Source organism: Chroicocephalus ridibundus, chromosome 7, assembly GCF_963924245.1.
Source record: "Chroicocephalus ridibundus chromosome 7, bChrRid1.1, whole genome shotgun sequence".
In the NCBI taxonomy this organism is placed as follows: Eukaryota; Metazoa; Chordata; class Aves; order Charadriiformes; family Laridae; genus Chroicocephalus; species Chroicocephalus ridibundus.
In genome coordinates this window covers 34,377,717-34,394,380 of record NC_086290.1, presented here as the reverse complement: position 1 = coordinate 34,394,380, position 16,664 = coordinate 34,377,717, and the positions used below count along the sequence as shown (strand labels likewise).

General features: G+C 41.9%; 1 protein-coding gene across 4 annotated transcripts in view; it reads right to left on the bottom strand.

Annotated features, from left to right (window-relative positions):
• HECW2 (HECT, C2 and WW domain containing E3 ubiquitin protein ligase 2) overlaps window positions 1-16,664 on the bottom strand; it is a 182,829-nt gene that overhangs the window by 75,696 nt on the left and 90,469 nt on the right. For all 4 annotated transcript variants that reach the window (XM_063340740.1, XM_063340739.1, XM_063340742.1 and 1 more), the window contains one exon: window positions 14,192-14,299. In XM_063340740.1, coding sequence (XP_063196810.1) covers window positions 14,192-14,299 — 108 coding nt within the window. The remainder of the gene's footprint in view (window positions 1-14,191; window positions 14,300-16,664) is intronic.

The following is a 16,664-nucleotide window of genomic DNA, read 5'->3' as shown; positions in this document are numbered from 1 at the left end:
GAGCAGCACGGGTGAACACATGCTAAGTGCCCCGAGCCCCCCAGCAGCAGCAGCAGGACAACGTGCCTTCCACTGCTTTTCCCCAACCTTAGCCAAGGGCACAGGGACAGAAAGGCTACAAGTGTCCCATCACTTGCTCTCTCACAGCCAAAAACAGGACTGCAGAGAATCAGGGTAGAGATTCAGGGTATATTTTCCTGGATTACAATACAACCCTATTTGTAAGATAACTGTGTTTTTTGCTCTGAGTTGATTCTTACAAGATGGAGGAGAAAAGAAATCACTGGATCACCTACTCTGATCACTGTTGTGCTCTTTGCTGCCCCTTCTTCCCTTCACAACATGAATGTTGACATATGGACTCTAGGAGTATACACAGTACCCCTGCATCACCCTCAACAAAGCTGAATGGGGGGACAAGGTTGGGGCGATCATTCCTGTGGTCCTACAAGATGCTTCTCTGCTTATATATCCAAGAAATGCATTACAGCTCCTTGTTCACAAGTTACGTAGCACGCTGATGTTAAGACGCAGGACACATGGCCTACGTGCCTTTCATTCTGAAGTCAGCAACACCAAAATTAATTTTATTTGGCTGTGCCTATCTTGCTCAATCATCCTCCATGGATCTTTTATCAGGCAGTGTAATGATAGGACGAGGGGTAATGGTTTCAAACTGAAAGAGGGTAGATTCACATTAGAGATATTAGGAAGAAATTCTTTACTGTGAGGCACTGGAACAGGTTGCCCAGAGAAGCTGTCAATGCCCCATCCCTGGAGGTGTTCAAGGCCAGGCTGGATGGGGCTTTGAGCAGCCTGGTCTAGCAGGAGGTGTCCCTGCCCATGGCAGGGGGGTTGGAACTAGATGGTCTTTAAGGTCCTTTCCAACCTGAACCATCCTGTGATTCAATTTTTATCCTTTCCACTAATTCTCATATCATCCACAGACGAAATCACTGGGAACCCTGTATTTCACACCACTGATGAAAGTGTTTAAAAGCACTGCATCTTTTATTAACTCCTCCAGGGCCTCACTAATAAGATTTCATTTTTTGTATAACCTGTCAAACCTTTTACAATCGTTTAGTATGCTAAACCAAAAATACCCTTTATCCTGGTTAAGGGAATAAATAGACACAACTTGAGGGTGTGACAAAATACTGTGAAATGCAAGCTCAAAGTCTGGATTCTGCATTAGCCCTACAGGTGTTCTGGCATTCTGGTAGGAGTGGAGATGCAAGTACGGCTGACCACGGTGGAAAGCTGTTAATATGCTGTTCAGTGTATTCTTGAAAGCTCATTCTATATGAGTGGCATCCATCATTCAATGATCTGCCTTCAGAAATACTTCAACAGGAAATTGAAAACAGAGCATCTGGTTCTCTCCCCTTTGTGTGTTGGGACCTTCTGTTGCTTAACAGGGGAGGAAAAAAAAAAAATAAAATTAATTTACCTAATTCTGCATTTTAGATTTCTGCTACTATTTCAATATAATCAGCTATGAAAAAGGGTTACCAAGACATTTGGTACTAGAATGATTCTTGTCAGACTCTGGAAGAAGTTGCATGACACATACCTGAAGGAAGCTTGATACATTTTATATTGGAACACAGGAAAGGTGAACGTGGGACCATGTTTCCGGTCCCCCCGAATAAAGTTTTGTTTGCTAAATTGCATTTACTGCAAATAAAAGAGCATTATGTTTAACCGAAGCCTGACCTCCCACTGTTGTTCCTCTGCATTCCTCCAACGCAGCAGAACAGCTATAATTATGGCCGCCCTTGATCCTGTGGGATTTTCCCCTATCTGGAACAATCGCTCTGTTTTCCTTCTCCATTGGGATAACTCTTCTGTGTGAAGTTGATAAGGGTTTACTTCTGGGTACAGAAATGGCCACAGGCAAGCAGAAATTACAGCAGTCAGTTCAGACAGACCAGAGGATGCGCATGAAAAGTTTGGGCAGTTCAGTTCCTCTGACTTGGTTCAACAATACGTCAGTAGTTCTAAAATACAAAACTGCAATGTTTTGTATAAGGTTTTGAGACATACAGCATCATTCCTTGAGGGCTGAGGTATTTCATTACTGCAAGATAAAATACCCACTTACCCCTGCTCAGAAGTATCAGACATCCATCCTGCAAGCCTGCTCAGCCAAAAAGGATTATTTATTTATTTTTAAATTTGCTGCAGTTATAGGTCAATGTTTATTTACTATCTTCCTCCCAGAACAAAGAGGAGGCACCTCAGAACTACCCTTCAAAGGCAAGTGACTGGCTGATGGAGCCTCCAGGGACTCAGGAGGTGGAGGAGCTGCTGGTCCCACTTCCTGCTCCCCACAGCTGAGTTCACACACACAGTCAAAACGTGCTCTGTTTACCACAAGCTTTACAGCAAAATTCCAAATGCAAACAGGATTTCTAGTCACCTACAAAGCTTTATCATCAGACCTAAAAATGATGGGTCAGGACCTGCAGGTTGGTTCTTCCTAAACTGAGCAATTCTCTTGACCTACCAACAATATTTATATCCAAATCAACACACAAGAATTTCTGGCTCACATAAAATGGGACTTTGAGCACTCGTGAAAGTTGTCAGGATTTATACCAAGTGCTCAGCTATCCACCTTGTAAAATACATATATTACATAACCAGGACGCAGCCTTGAGCATCATTTAATCACACTGTGATTGTGTTACAACTACATGAGAGAATGGTAAAACAATGAATTACTTCACCAAGACTTCTATTTTCTAGCTACATTGCTCAACTTTAATGTGACCCAAACTTTATTTTTCAGAGAGTTTCTAGAGCTGCTGTTTATTCAGTCTGTTGTCGCTAGCTACCTTCTCTCAATTCATCACTTCTGAAAAGAACCTAGCAACAGAGAGGTATCAGCTGCTGCTTCTATTCACAGAGAGTCAATAACATGACAGCGGACAGAAGTTTGTCATATATTTTCACTACACTGACACGTGTATTCCCCGAAAGGCCGAAACGCAGCGCTACAAGGTCTGGATCCTCAATTTCTTTCTCCCAATGACTTCTACAAGCATACAGTACTTTTCAATACCTGTATGCGTCTGGTGATAGAACAAAACAATCTTTAATCTGATGATCCCTTTTCATATAAATGAAATTTTTAAAAAATAAATATCATCAGGATTAATTTCTACAACTAATTAGAAAAAGCAGAGCACTTAAAAACACAGTGCAGAGACTTCTTCTCTCACTTCCCAACAGAAGCAGTGTTGATTTGGTTTGGGATTTATACACACAGGAATGGCAGACCTGCTGTTAGCATTGTGTCAACAGGATTAACACAAGAGAAGCTGTACATTCAGCACAAAATTGTAAAATGGGCATCACAAGCACGCAGACATTGCCAAATTGAATATGGGCTTGCAAGACCAGATCTTGTATGTAGCAAGAATACAATCCTTTCATAGGACCAGAGATAGCTAAGGAAGCTTTTTGCAGCTAATGCTACTAGAAATCCCAGTTAACATTAGAAGAAATCTCAGAGGAACCCTGTCAGTTCAAAGCAGCTGAGGATCTAGCTTTCTGACATTTCTTGTACTGTGTTCAGAGAAAAAAGCGTTGATTAGAATATTTTTTTCTTGACTGATGGATTCCTGAGCTCCAGATATACTGAAAATAGTTATCCGTGGCTGGTCCGGATAGAACACATCTCAGCCTACTATCTATAAATAAGGCCCCATATACACACAGACCTCCTCAGAAACAGTAAGTTCAGTTATCTGCAAACAGGACTTTAATATTTAGAGAGTTGAGTTCAATACTGTATTAACACACAGGCTTCCTCTGAACTCCTCCATACTACAAACTGCACAATAGCACGTGTCACCTACAGAGTTTTCCCAGTTTCTTTCATTCCTCCTACCATCTTGCTTTCATGTATTTCCTTTAGGGGAAAACTTGCACTTCTCTTTTTTCTTTCCTACTTCTTCCCTCAACAAGGTAATTAGCTTGCTTTATATGTGATCTTTAATGAAAAAGTTAATAGCAGTAAATCCAGCAAGGGAAAGACATCTGTACCTGACCACAGGACTATCTGCTGTCTCATTAAAGAAAAATATGACATTTCAGAACAAAAAGTATTTTCATTCATGGGGGAAAAAAAATAAATGTACCTAGCTCTGTGTCCTTGATACCACACATGCCCCATTATCACTGACATTCCTCCAGACATCATACACGCCACAAGAAATTCCATCTTCATTTAGAAACAAGACCAAAATGGAATTGAGGTAGCTATGATTATTTAAAAGATACCACACACACGCATAAAAAGTTATATATATGTTAATTAATCGGAACACTCCATAAAACCATAATCCCCTTCTTTAAAAGCCAATAGCTGTTATCATTTTACAACCATAGTTTTATAGCTGCTTAGGTCCGTTACATAAAAATGTTGGAATTAACAAAGGTTTCTGGGACTCAAACACTGATATTTGAATTTCAAAAGAACTCCTGGAGGAAATTATAGTGTTGTACTTCTCTCTATGGACCAAACACTCTTGCCTATTCAATACTAAAGAGATCAGCCTACACCAAATAATAACTTGCTTTTAAAACATCACTAATTCCCCAAAGTCCCCCACTTCAACTACCTTTTTACTGTCTTAATACTCTAACTTGTCCTATCAAAAAATTACTTTAGGATAGAAAGATACTCAGAATACATAAACTTGGAATGCATAAACACATGAAGATAATTCTAGAAGAGTGCATTCTTTCCAGGAGACTGATAATTCAAGAAAACAAATGGGTTCGCTATAAGAACAGTTTGCTCCAGATATACCCAACTCAAACGAAACGCCTGTATTAGAGGTGGAACCACCCCACATTCCACTGAGAAGGGATGGGCAGAGACACCTCCAGAAGACAAGTCAGATCCTAGCTGGGTTTTAACAGTCTGCGGGGGTAAACAGTGCTCCTGGCTAACTGCATGGAAATCGCACAGCAGCTAATACTTCCTGGACACAGCAGAGAGCTGCCAGAAGTTCTCTGGGCTGAATCCATGCCTCTCTGCAGATATAAACGTATGCCCTCCAACGTTCAGTAAGGAAAAGCTGACATCAAATGAACTCAGCTGAAAAATATAAAAGCATGTTCTATGAAACTTAGTTAAGAAAACTTTGTCACTAGAACAAACCAAGTCACTCACATTCAGGCTTTACAAAGCTATAAAGGGAGATGCAATCCAGGGAAAAGGCACTGGGTTAAACTCTAATTTTTCCTAGCTGAACCCAAACACCTCATAGACAACTGCAGCAATTTAGAAGTGCTCTGCGCATCCTGCCAGTTCAATTTCTTTTCCTTAGCGTGACAGTTCAGTGAACACAAACTTTTTGCTTGGACATTTAGCATTCTGTTCTCTGCATCACTTTAAGCATGTACCTTTCTGATTACTTCCTACGGGGAACAGCCCAGCGTAGTAAACAGCAGCAGAACGCAAGTGCCAAAGCTGGTTGCCTCAGGGTACTTGCCGTGTCTCTCTCAGCACGTACATCATAGAATTTATTTCACAGAAGGAATGATAAAAAAAGAAACCTAGAAAGTGACTTAAGTAGACTTGCAGAAAGCTTTTTAGATAAACTAGGATCAATAACAGAAAATGTTTATGTCCCAGTGGTCTCTCTTCATCTATCCTGCTTCAGAGGAAACTGCTTGGACAAATGGTTGTTCAGGTAACAGAGCCTTCGCACCCCTGCCAGCCCCGCTCACTCTGCTGTCACTCGGAGATGTTCTTATTTACAGTCACGAGCATTGCCTATTATATTCCAGTTTGGCAAAGCATTTCATTATAATCTAACCTTTAAAACAAAACACCGGGGGTATTAGGAGCTTAAGGAAGTCAACAAGGCTTGCCACAAAGGTAAAAATACAAGACCTGATCCTGTTTCAGTTATTTGTGATACTCAAAAATAGCTGTTAAGAGACAACAGATATAAATAGCAGAATAACAGCAGTATTTCTAACTCAGTGAATGTGTTTATAAATAAGGTAGGGACAATAACCATGAGTCCCCAGACAGACCACTGAAAGGGCACTGGTTGCAAGGCACTATACAGACAAGCGTTCCAGACTCAGAACAATGTGAGAAAACAATACAGAACATGCAAGAAAACAATGACCTTTACAGAATGTAATTTAAATGGTAAAAAAATATAAAGACGGGATACAAGGAATGAATTATGTTGATAGAACATTCATTAACATTGACCATTTTGGTCAAAACCACTAAAAATAGTAAACTCTGCTCATACCTCTAGTAACAACTCCTTGCTACAGCAGCTCTTAAAAGTTAAATGCACATCAGAATCAATTATTAAACTAGTATTTTTTTCCTTTCAATATATATTAGCTTTTTTTAATAAAAAAGGGAAACGGGAGTTTGCTCTGCTAGCTACAAAGTATGGCAGTTTCAGTCTCAATACACTATTTTTGCAAAAGTTATAGCTTCATGGAAATAGGGACTGAATACAGGGAACTCCACACAAAACCTCACTTGTAATATCATACCAGTGTAACGCAAACACATATATTACCACGTTTTCTAAATACAGCTCATAGTCTACTCATGCCACAAACCTGAGATTTTAAGTACAAAACAGACAGCATCTGTGCAGTCACTGCATCTGAGTATCGCAGTGTGGCACCAGAAGTAGTTTAACCACAAACATCCCAAGGGTGATTTGGAAATGATTGATGTGACAAGACTGTCAGTCTCTGGATGAATCCCAGCAGCTGCCACTACGGATTACCGTTCAAGACATAAAGTCATAGCATCAGTAAAGAAAATACATGCAAATCAATATATTTCTATTCTACTAACGGTAATGACTATGACATCAAATGTTATAAATAACAACAAAGACATTACACTACAAGTAAAGTAGGTGAAGGTGTTTCTTGTGGATACTGTAATTACTACTCATGGGACCAAGGCTCTAACTTATAAATACAAGTCCAACACAGTCTCAAAGGAGGCTCTTGGCCTACGCCTGTACTAATAAACCAGGCAGGACCATGGCAGGGACTCCAGTGCGCGCACAAGACCACTCCGACACAGGGGTAAGGGTTGGCTGCGCAGGCGCAAGTCACGCCTGTCACTTGCTCCCAGCAGCAGAAAATAGCCCCTGGCCTGTTTTACCGCTTTTAACCTCTGGGGGATTTGCATGTGGAAGGGCATAAGCACCAGTTACCTGTTGCGTGGCAGTGACTGTACCATACTGATTCTCCCTCCCATGGCACCCCCGACTTGGCCGTTCCTTCCCCATATTGCAGAAAACTGTCTTAGACGCAGCGGTATATAAACGAGCAGCAGCTTTTATCAACTAGTCTTCACAAGACTCAAGCTCCCTTTCACATGCTTTTTGTATCACCAGCCTTTCCATGGATCATTTCACTCCATCTTTCTGCTAGCTCTGTTCTCCGTAAGGAATACCATCATCTCTGTTCCACCACGATGCCCCAAAGAGAGCCCCTGCCTTCCCAAGCTCACAGACTGCTATACCCAGAGAAATACTCTGCCATCTAAAACCTCTCCTGGGGCAATCGCAGCCTCTCTTGCACCAGAGACTAAAGGTCCTGCCATACTTAAGGACCGAACAGTCTGATGCCATGCTAATTACGAGGTGACCATACCAAAGGCGAAAGCATTAAGCTCTGTTGCACCTTCACACTATTGCCACTTCCCCAGGATAATGCTCCTGGAACTTGTTCCTTCCTTTTGCAGAAGGATGAAAACTGTTTGTAGAGCTGCAGCCACGTTTGGCAATTCTTCTGCAGTTTACACAGCAAACAACTTGAGGGAGCCGTCTAGTGAGTCATTGTTTCCCTTCCCCCAGATTTTAGCAAGCCTCAGAGCAGGATGTTTTAAAGCCACCTCTGCTACGTAAGGAAACAGCATCTCGGGCATACTGATGCTCAGATTCACCTTCTTGAATCTCTAAAATGGCTGAGTTCCCTTTCATGCTTGCAGGGCACTTCTGCTCCTTCCCCAGGAAAAAGAAAGAGGAACACCTGCCCCTGTACTGGCTGGCTCTGCAGTTCGGAGCCACTCACTTTGTCTCGAGGTGACAGCTTAACACCACCAGCTGTTTGTGATGGTGAGCTGGACTTCGTACTTGCAAGTATTTTCTTTCTCTTTTGGATACTCTTCCTCCCCCTCCCCTCAGAGGCTGCTTGTATTTCTGGAATACATTAAGTTTATTTCTCATTATTTCATGTTGATTCCTTTGATTCTCCCTTCTAAGGGTAGAGTCTACAGAATTTTTGGTGTTGATTTCTGTCTAAAGCAAGCGAGAGTTTTCTTTGATCGTCCTTGTTTTGCTAATTTTGGATGTCTGGGGGGGGAATTAATGTCTGTTTTAGTATGAAGATGGTGAGACTCTCCCTGCCCTCCTTTCTGCAGGTTACTTGATCTGAATAGAGCAGATGGCAAACTATTCCTTTATATGTTACTTGCTTGGGAAACAGGAGATGCTGAATCCACAGGGATGAAATGAAATGGAAATGAATGGAAAATTGAGTTACAAGACTGCAGATATACAGTAATGCAAAATTCAGAAAAATGCTTATCTAAGGCCTACCTTCAAACATAAGCATAAATTCCACAGACCACAGTGAAAGTATCAATAAGTTTACAATTATGCTTACGGAAAAACAGCTTCCCAAATTAAGACCTAAGGTGCTTTTCTTAAAAGACCCAAATCTGAGGATCATAGAAGGAATCTGAGGCCCAGTCCGGCTGATTCTCACTGATTAATATGAAAGCAATTAAAATGGCAATAATCCTTCTGCGTGAGATTAGTTTGCATGTGGCATGTTAGCGATGCTATCATCCTCTGCACTTCGCCCTACAGAGATATTACATTACTGGTGAAAAGGTATGTAATGTCCCTAAGCTCTCACACGCCTAGGGAAAAAACACAACCAAAGTCTTTGGGATAACATGCTTGCTGACTAATGTCAACGCATCACTCAACATTAGTAAATTCCGATCCTTTTCTTGCCAAAAAGACAGACAACTTCAGGCCAGTTTTGACTGGAAATCCTAAAGGATAATTGTAATTATTTAGCGTAACTCTATTAACAAGCATCGTCAGTCCTCACTGCCAGAGCTTGTTCAAGGCTTCTCAGGCTTGCAGCAAACATCCCCCTCTTCTCCTTGCGTATAGTTAGAGCAAGGAGCCTGCCAATCATACAGGTATAGCAGCCTATAGGTGGCGGCAATTAAGCACTGTCTGTGCTCCAAACAGGAAACAGCTCTGAGACAGAAAACCCTGTCGTGACATAACCCCAGCTCCAACTCAGTTATATACCTAGCTTGTCATCAGCTTTCTGCAGCTTCTCTACACGTCAGAGAACAAGCAATAGCCAGAGGACTGGGTCAACAGTGATGTCATTGAGTTCAGGAGGGAGACTTGCCAGTCTCTGCGCCAGGGGTAGAACGACCCCGTGCATCACTACAGCCTCTGAACAGACTGGCAAAGCCACAGCCCTGCTGAAACGGCACTGGGCCCAAGACGGACACCAAGGCGAATATGAGCCAGCACATCCAGCACGTGCTCTCCTCGCAAATACGACAAGCCACCTCACAGGCTACATTAGAAGGTGTGTGGCCAGCAGATAGATGGAAGTTACTGTACCCCTCTACTTGGCACTGGTGAGAAAAACTGTGCCTAGTTTTGGGTCCCTAGGTTCAAGAGCATGGACAAAATGGAGGGGGGACAGCAGAGTGCTACAAAGATGGTTGGGACTGAGAAAATGTGACCCATGAGAAGAGGCTGAAGGATCTGGCCTTGTTTAGTCTAGTGAAGAGGAGGTTAAGGCAAGACAAATATTATAAACTCTACTCATTACAGTTCTATGAGAAGATTATAGAAGGGGCAACAGCCCCAAATTTAAGCTTTGGCCATTCAGATTGGATGCCAGAGAAATCTTTTTGGCTGGAACAATACCGCAGCACTGGAAAAGGTTACCTACAGCATCTGTGAAATCTCTGTCCTTGAAGGTTTTCAATACTGTGTTTTACAAACCACAGCTGACCAGGTCAAGTGTTGAACCCGGTTAGAGCAGGAGGTTGGATACAACCAGCATTCCTATGCTGTGATTAGTCTCCAGACGAGTTTAGACCGATCCTTTTACACATTTTGTCCACGCTGGTCCCCCAGACATTGTTGCCTCTTATTGGACCTACTGCTTCAAAAATTCTGGGACATAGCTGCTGAATCTGGGATTGTTCTCCACTTGCTTCTTTCATTTCTAGAGAAGCATGGTCAAGTTACCAATGGTCTGCTGCATGTCATTACTGTGAGGAGTAAGTATGACAAAGTCCTAATACCATGACCTGTATCTGATATGTTCTGCCTCTTAGCAAAGATATTTCTAAACACAAAAAATCTACAACTGTAGAGTTCTTTCCAAAATTTGGAAAATAATGGCAGATTAAAGCATCAGAGATACCTTAACTTCAATAATCAGGCACGGAATCACAGAATTTTCAAGGAATTCTTCAGAGTTGGAAGGGACCTCTAGAGATCATCTAATCCAACTCCTCTGCTAATGCAGGATTGCCCAGAGCACATTACTCAGGACTGCATCCAGGTGGGTCTTGGAAGTCTCCACAGAAGGGGACTCCACAACCTCCCCGGGCAGCCTGTTCCAGTGCTCTGTCACCCTCACCGTAAAGAAGTTTTTTCTCATATTTGATCGAACTTCCTATGTTCCAGCTTGTGCCCCTTACCCCTCGTCCTGTTACTGGGAACCACTGAAAAGAGTCTGGCTCCATCCTCCTTAAACCCACCCTTTAGATACTTGTAAACATTAATCAGGTCCCCCCTCAACCTTCTCTTCTCCAGGCTAAAGAGTCCCAGCTCTTTCAGCCTTTCCTCATAAGGGAGATGCTCCAGTCCCTCAATCATCTTTTTCGCCCTTCACTGGACTCTCTCCAGTAGTTCCCTGTCTCTCTTGAACTGGGGAGCCCGGAACTGGACACAGTATTCCAGTTGTGGCCTCACCAGTGCAGAGTAGAGGGGGAGAATGACCTCCCTTGACCTGCTGGCCACACTCTTCCCTATGCAGTCCAGAATTCCGTTGGCCTTCTTGGCAACAAGGGCACACCGCTTGCTTATGGGCAATTTACTCTCTGCCAAGACCCCCAGATCCTTTTCTTCAGAGCTGCTTCCCAGCAGGTCCACCCCTAACCTATACTGGTGCCTGACATTCTTCCTCCCCAGGTGCAGGACCCTACACTTGTCCTTGTTGAACCTCATTAGGTTCTTCCCTGCCCAGCTCTCCAGCCTGTCTAGGTCACGCTGGATGGCAGCATGGCCCTCTGGGGTGTCAGCCAGCCCTCCCAGTTTGATATCATCAGCGAACTTGCTGAGGATACACTCTGTCCCCTCGTCCAGGTCATTGATGAATACGTTAAGCAATACTGGTCCAATTATTGACCCCTGGGGGACACCACTGGTTATAAGGCCTCCAACTCGACCCTGCTCTGTTAATCACAACCCTCTGATTCCTGTCACACAGCCAGCTCTCAATGCACCTCACTATCCCCTCGTCTAGTCCACACTTCCTCAGTTTCCTAAGAGGAGACTAACCGGTCTGCAGTTCCCTGGGTCCTCCTTCCTGCCCTTTTTGAAGACTGGAGTGATATTTGCCTTCCTCCAGTCCTCAGGCACCTCTCCTGTTCTCCGTGACCTTTCAAAGATGATGGAGAGTGGCCAAGCAATAACATCTGCCAGCTCTCTCAGCACTCACAGGTGCATCTCATGAGGGCCCATGGACTTATGGATGTCCAGTTTGGCCAAGTGGTCTCTAACCTGATCTTCCTCTACTGGGGAACACTCTTCCTCTCTCCAGACCTTCCCCCTTGCCTCCAGGGCCTGGTATTCATGAGGGACATGAGGCACATACTTACCTGGAGATGTTAGCCTCTCCATTTGCCTCTCCCTCTTGCTCCCTTGCTATGGCAGTGGCATCACACGCAGTGCTACACTGAGAGTACTAATTATACCAGCACCGCAGCAGGAGAAAGAGGCTAACAAGGGAGCTACGTTTGTCTCCGTGGCCGGCACAGGCTGGGCAGTGTCACTGTCTGCAGAGCATGATGAGAACCCTGACAGCACAGCTCTTCCCACACCCGGCCTGCTGCGGCACCGCAGAGGCAGGAACACTGTGGTTGCACATGAACTGTGCAGCCACCTGCTGCATTTGCCTGAGCTGTGATTTAGTGATCTGAGGAATAAAAAAGAAAGGGGGGAAAAAAATAAAATAAAAAAAGAGCAACTGCCTGTAGTTGCATCAAGAGTCGCTTCGCCACCTTTAAGCTACAAGAAAAAGCCTTGCTGAGAAAACATGGTCACATATCAATGGGGCCTTCTAGTTTAAGAAGTGGAATCTGACATTCATTTAAGTGTTTCAGTGCAATTTTTGGCCTCTCACAAGAAACACAAGTGTCACTGGTGACATATTTATCTGCCATACTATGTGCTATAGCAACATATGCTCATAAACATTCCTTTTTACAGTTCCCAGTTGCTGCATAATTGCTTGTCTCTTGTTCATTGTATGGCAGCAGAACTGTTCACTAGTAAAGCTAGCCACAACCAAAGAATGTATATCCTGCACTCTTTCTATCAGTTGCTGCGAAGTGTGAAGTCAGTTGCAGCTGATTTTAACTCAAAACTAGTTCTTGAAGCATTAGCCTAGGTTACTCACATGAAATAAATGTTCAAAGCCCTCATCTCTGTGCATGATGGAGCAACTCATAACCAGCTAAAATATACAAACATCCTTGAAGTCAAACTGGCCATATTGGCAAACAATACTGACAGATATGCACAAGAAAAATGAGGCAATGAACTCTTCTAACATACATTTTAATCTGCTTTAATATACCACTGTCTTTGGCACCACAAAAGTTAATTGTCTTGATCCTTATCTTTAGTTCAATCATTTTTTCCTGTAACAAACTCCTGACATTGAATTTAATTTTATCCTAGTAAAGCTTTTTTGTTGTTGTTAAAGAAATATGCTGCATAACGCATAGAGTAACTTGGCAAGATTCAATGATGAGTTCTAGAAATAAGTTTTAATAATTATTTATAGTACAGGGTATACAACACCACTTGAAATACATGTATTGCTGTTCTATCAGTTAATTAAAATAAAAATTTCTGCCAAGATCTACAGTTAGCAGCACTGCACTGTACAGTGAAGTAACAGAGTGGGAGCATTTTTTTTTTTTTTTTTATTTATGAAGGAAGATTCATTGCTGTGAGGCTAAACAGGTGGTAGAGCAGCTCAGAGCTCTTTTGGGACTGATTGCCACTTTGATGCTTGGCATATCAGAGTTTTCAGCAAGCCCAGACATAACATCGTAGGATTGGAACATCAGTTTCTTTAGGGGATCATATACTTTAGATGGCAAGACAGCTCTTTTTCATGAAAAAGAAAAAAAAAAAAACAAAGAAAAAGATTTTTTTTAAAAAAAAAAAAGCACACAGCAGAGTGGCTTAGCTTCCTATAAATCCTGGTTGCCTAACGGAGTGGCATAGCTCTTGCATTCAAAGCTTGGCTACCAATACTCCTTACAGAGTTCAACTGAAGGCCTTTTCTTCCAGTCACATAGAGACTCTCAATACCTCAAAATTACTTAGGGGATTTCCCAGCTCAACAAAACTTCAGCTGAGAAATCCTGATGCAACTGGACAGGAGGCTGGCACTTCCTAGAGACAAATCTAGCCTTCATACTAACAAACATTGGCAAGAACTATTAGCTTATTACCTTGTCCTTTGTGTGCATTTACCATTAATATTTGTCTAACTGAAATTTTAAACTTCTTGGGAAGGGACTTCATCTTTCAATGCGTATATACTATATGACATTGCATAAGGGAAATTTCTTCCTCCCTTAAACTGAAACATGCTGTCTAAGAACATTCCTAGAATACAAATGTACATCTAAGTTCAATTTGACTTTTATAATGTCCAAGCACACTGGAAAATGCTGCCCCTTAGAGGAAAACAATCCATTCCTTTGGTTTATCAGAGGGACTGACAAAATAGATATCAAATGCCATCCTGTTGACTTGCCTTGACATAAAGGCATGCTTGCCTTTAGATATGCGTTGGATAAATAGGTACTCACATTCCATAAAATAGGGGCCAGGTTCAATTCGCCATACAATTTGTCCTTTTTGCGTGCCAGTCACTCCCCGATTCTTGGAATCCCAAAAATTGGCTGGAGAGTTCTCATCTGAAAGAGGAAAGGGAAAAAAAAGTCAAGTAGTACTTATGATAGTAGTTTTCTTGGTTTTCTGTTTCAAAAGGCCCAGATACAAAAAATGACTTGTATTAAAAAAAATAAATAAATCAAACTAACTGGCAAAAGATAAATTACTTCCGTAGATCATTTTATGCAGAGTGAGCAGACATACATACAGCCAAAGCAAACATACGGTTTCCTGCAGGAGGTGACCTGCCAAGGTAAAGTATTAAATTCCAAAACTTCCCTAACTCAACAGAGGTGCTGTTGGGAGTGTATAGCTGGCTGTAACTTCATCACAGAGTAACCACACCGTTTTATACAGCAGTCCTGCTCTGCGATGTGAAAATTGAGCATTCATGCCCTAAGTAGAAAGTATGGCATTGCAACTAGAGGTTTTTAACATATTCTTAAGCTTTAGAAACTAGACAAAATATTTTTATACATACACCAAAAAATTGGATATATTCAGTTTTCTGACAGGTACAGTATTATTATTCCTTATCAGTGGAGTTAGAGGCTCAGAAGGGCAGAACTGTCACATAGTAAGCCAGAGATACAAATGAAAGATCCAGCAAAATATATTCAAAAGAGGAGAACAGAGAAGCAAACAGTAAGTATCTGCAGATCGGCTTTGCAATATCAGTATTTTCCCCTCCCAAACTAAGCTTTTTGTCCTAACAGTAACAAACACAGGTCCTGGGGTTTGTTTTTGATTTACCAGCCTGTATTCAGGCACCCAGAATGCTGCATGAATGAAAGAAAACCAGAGCGAGAAGCTGTTTGAACAGGCACAACAGTTAGCTATGATGAGCCAGAAGAAGCTGACATAAATCCAGCTTAACTTCTTTTGCACAGGAAGTTCTTTAAAAGTATGCATCATAACGTTTTAGGCATTAACATTTAGGCAGCTGTTTCTTAATTAGACAATTATACCTGCAACCTCAAACACAACATCCTAATTCTTTCCAGTGATATCCCTTAGGCTTAAAATTAAAAAAAAAAATAAAAATCCTGTTTTATTACATACATTTAAGTGCATTCTGTAATCTTAAAAAGACTTCACTAAGAACTTAGTCTGCTGTGGCTTTGTTCATGAAGCTCCTATCCATTCAAGCACGTTTTCTTTGTACTTCGGTAGGAACTCTCGCATAAATAAGATTACGGAATTGTCACCTGCATTTTAGAAATCCATATGCTGTTTATCAAAGATTAACAAACAATGCAGCTTTATTGCTTTTATCTTAAAAACAGAACAAAACAAAAACTTACACTAAAGCTTGCCTTCCTCCTTTTCATTCTGATTGCTCCTCTCAGTGCATGCACAATATCTGTACTGAATCATTAGTGCCGTCTGTACATTTGCATCCTACCAAACTGACGTACAAAGAATTCCCAGAGACATGCTGGACTTCTGTGATTGCTTGAGAGCAAGTTACACACCCTGCCCACAACCTGGAAGAGCTCTGGAGAGTCAAGAGGCAGCCATGGCAAGCTACTGGCACTTTTATGCCTCCAGGCATGGCTGACTTTGAGAATTTTTAGGAGGCTGTGGTCTGAACACCTCAACATCCCAACGAGTCCAGAACAGTTTCGTCGTTATCTCAATGACAACGAGGAGGGACAGGAGGGTTCTCCTAACGCCTGTGATCCTCGAGCACGTAATACCCTCAGGAATCAACACGATAGTACCTAAACTGCATACACCAGAAAGTCAGGCACAAAGGCAGTAAAAACTTAAAACACGCATACGTCTTCTTCATTACAGCGAAAAACTTTCAGAGTAAACAAAGCTGTATCTCACCCACGTATTCCCATTTTTTTCAAAGCTATATAAAGAGGAACTCTGAAAGTACATCCTGTTAATCATCCCACGGGCCTCCCAAAAAAATAATCCCTGTATGTGGTTTGCAATGGCACTTTAAACGAAACAATACACTGTTGCTTTATTTATTTACTTTTTTATTTTTCGATCTGCCTTCCTAACTCAAAGCCCCAGTATTATTTTCAACAGACAGTACTCTGGGAAGCTGTGAGATGAAGCTTAACTTCCAGCAAATCTACACTAGTGCCCACTTTGGTCCACCATACAAACTTGGTTATCCAAACCATCGCTACCCAAAGAGAGCAGATTCTTTAAAAATTCCACAGTTATCTGAATCACAGATCATTATAAATTATTCAGTGTTCTCATTACGTCTAGGTAAATATAGATGTATTGTATGACAAAAAACCACCCCCCTGACATGCTCTAGTTCTTCTGAATTCAGTCAATTGGAAAAGAGTCTGTTCATCATTCTAAGCAGAAGGACAGCTATTTGGTATATTTTAACTATAAACATGAATTTTTTTATTC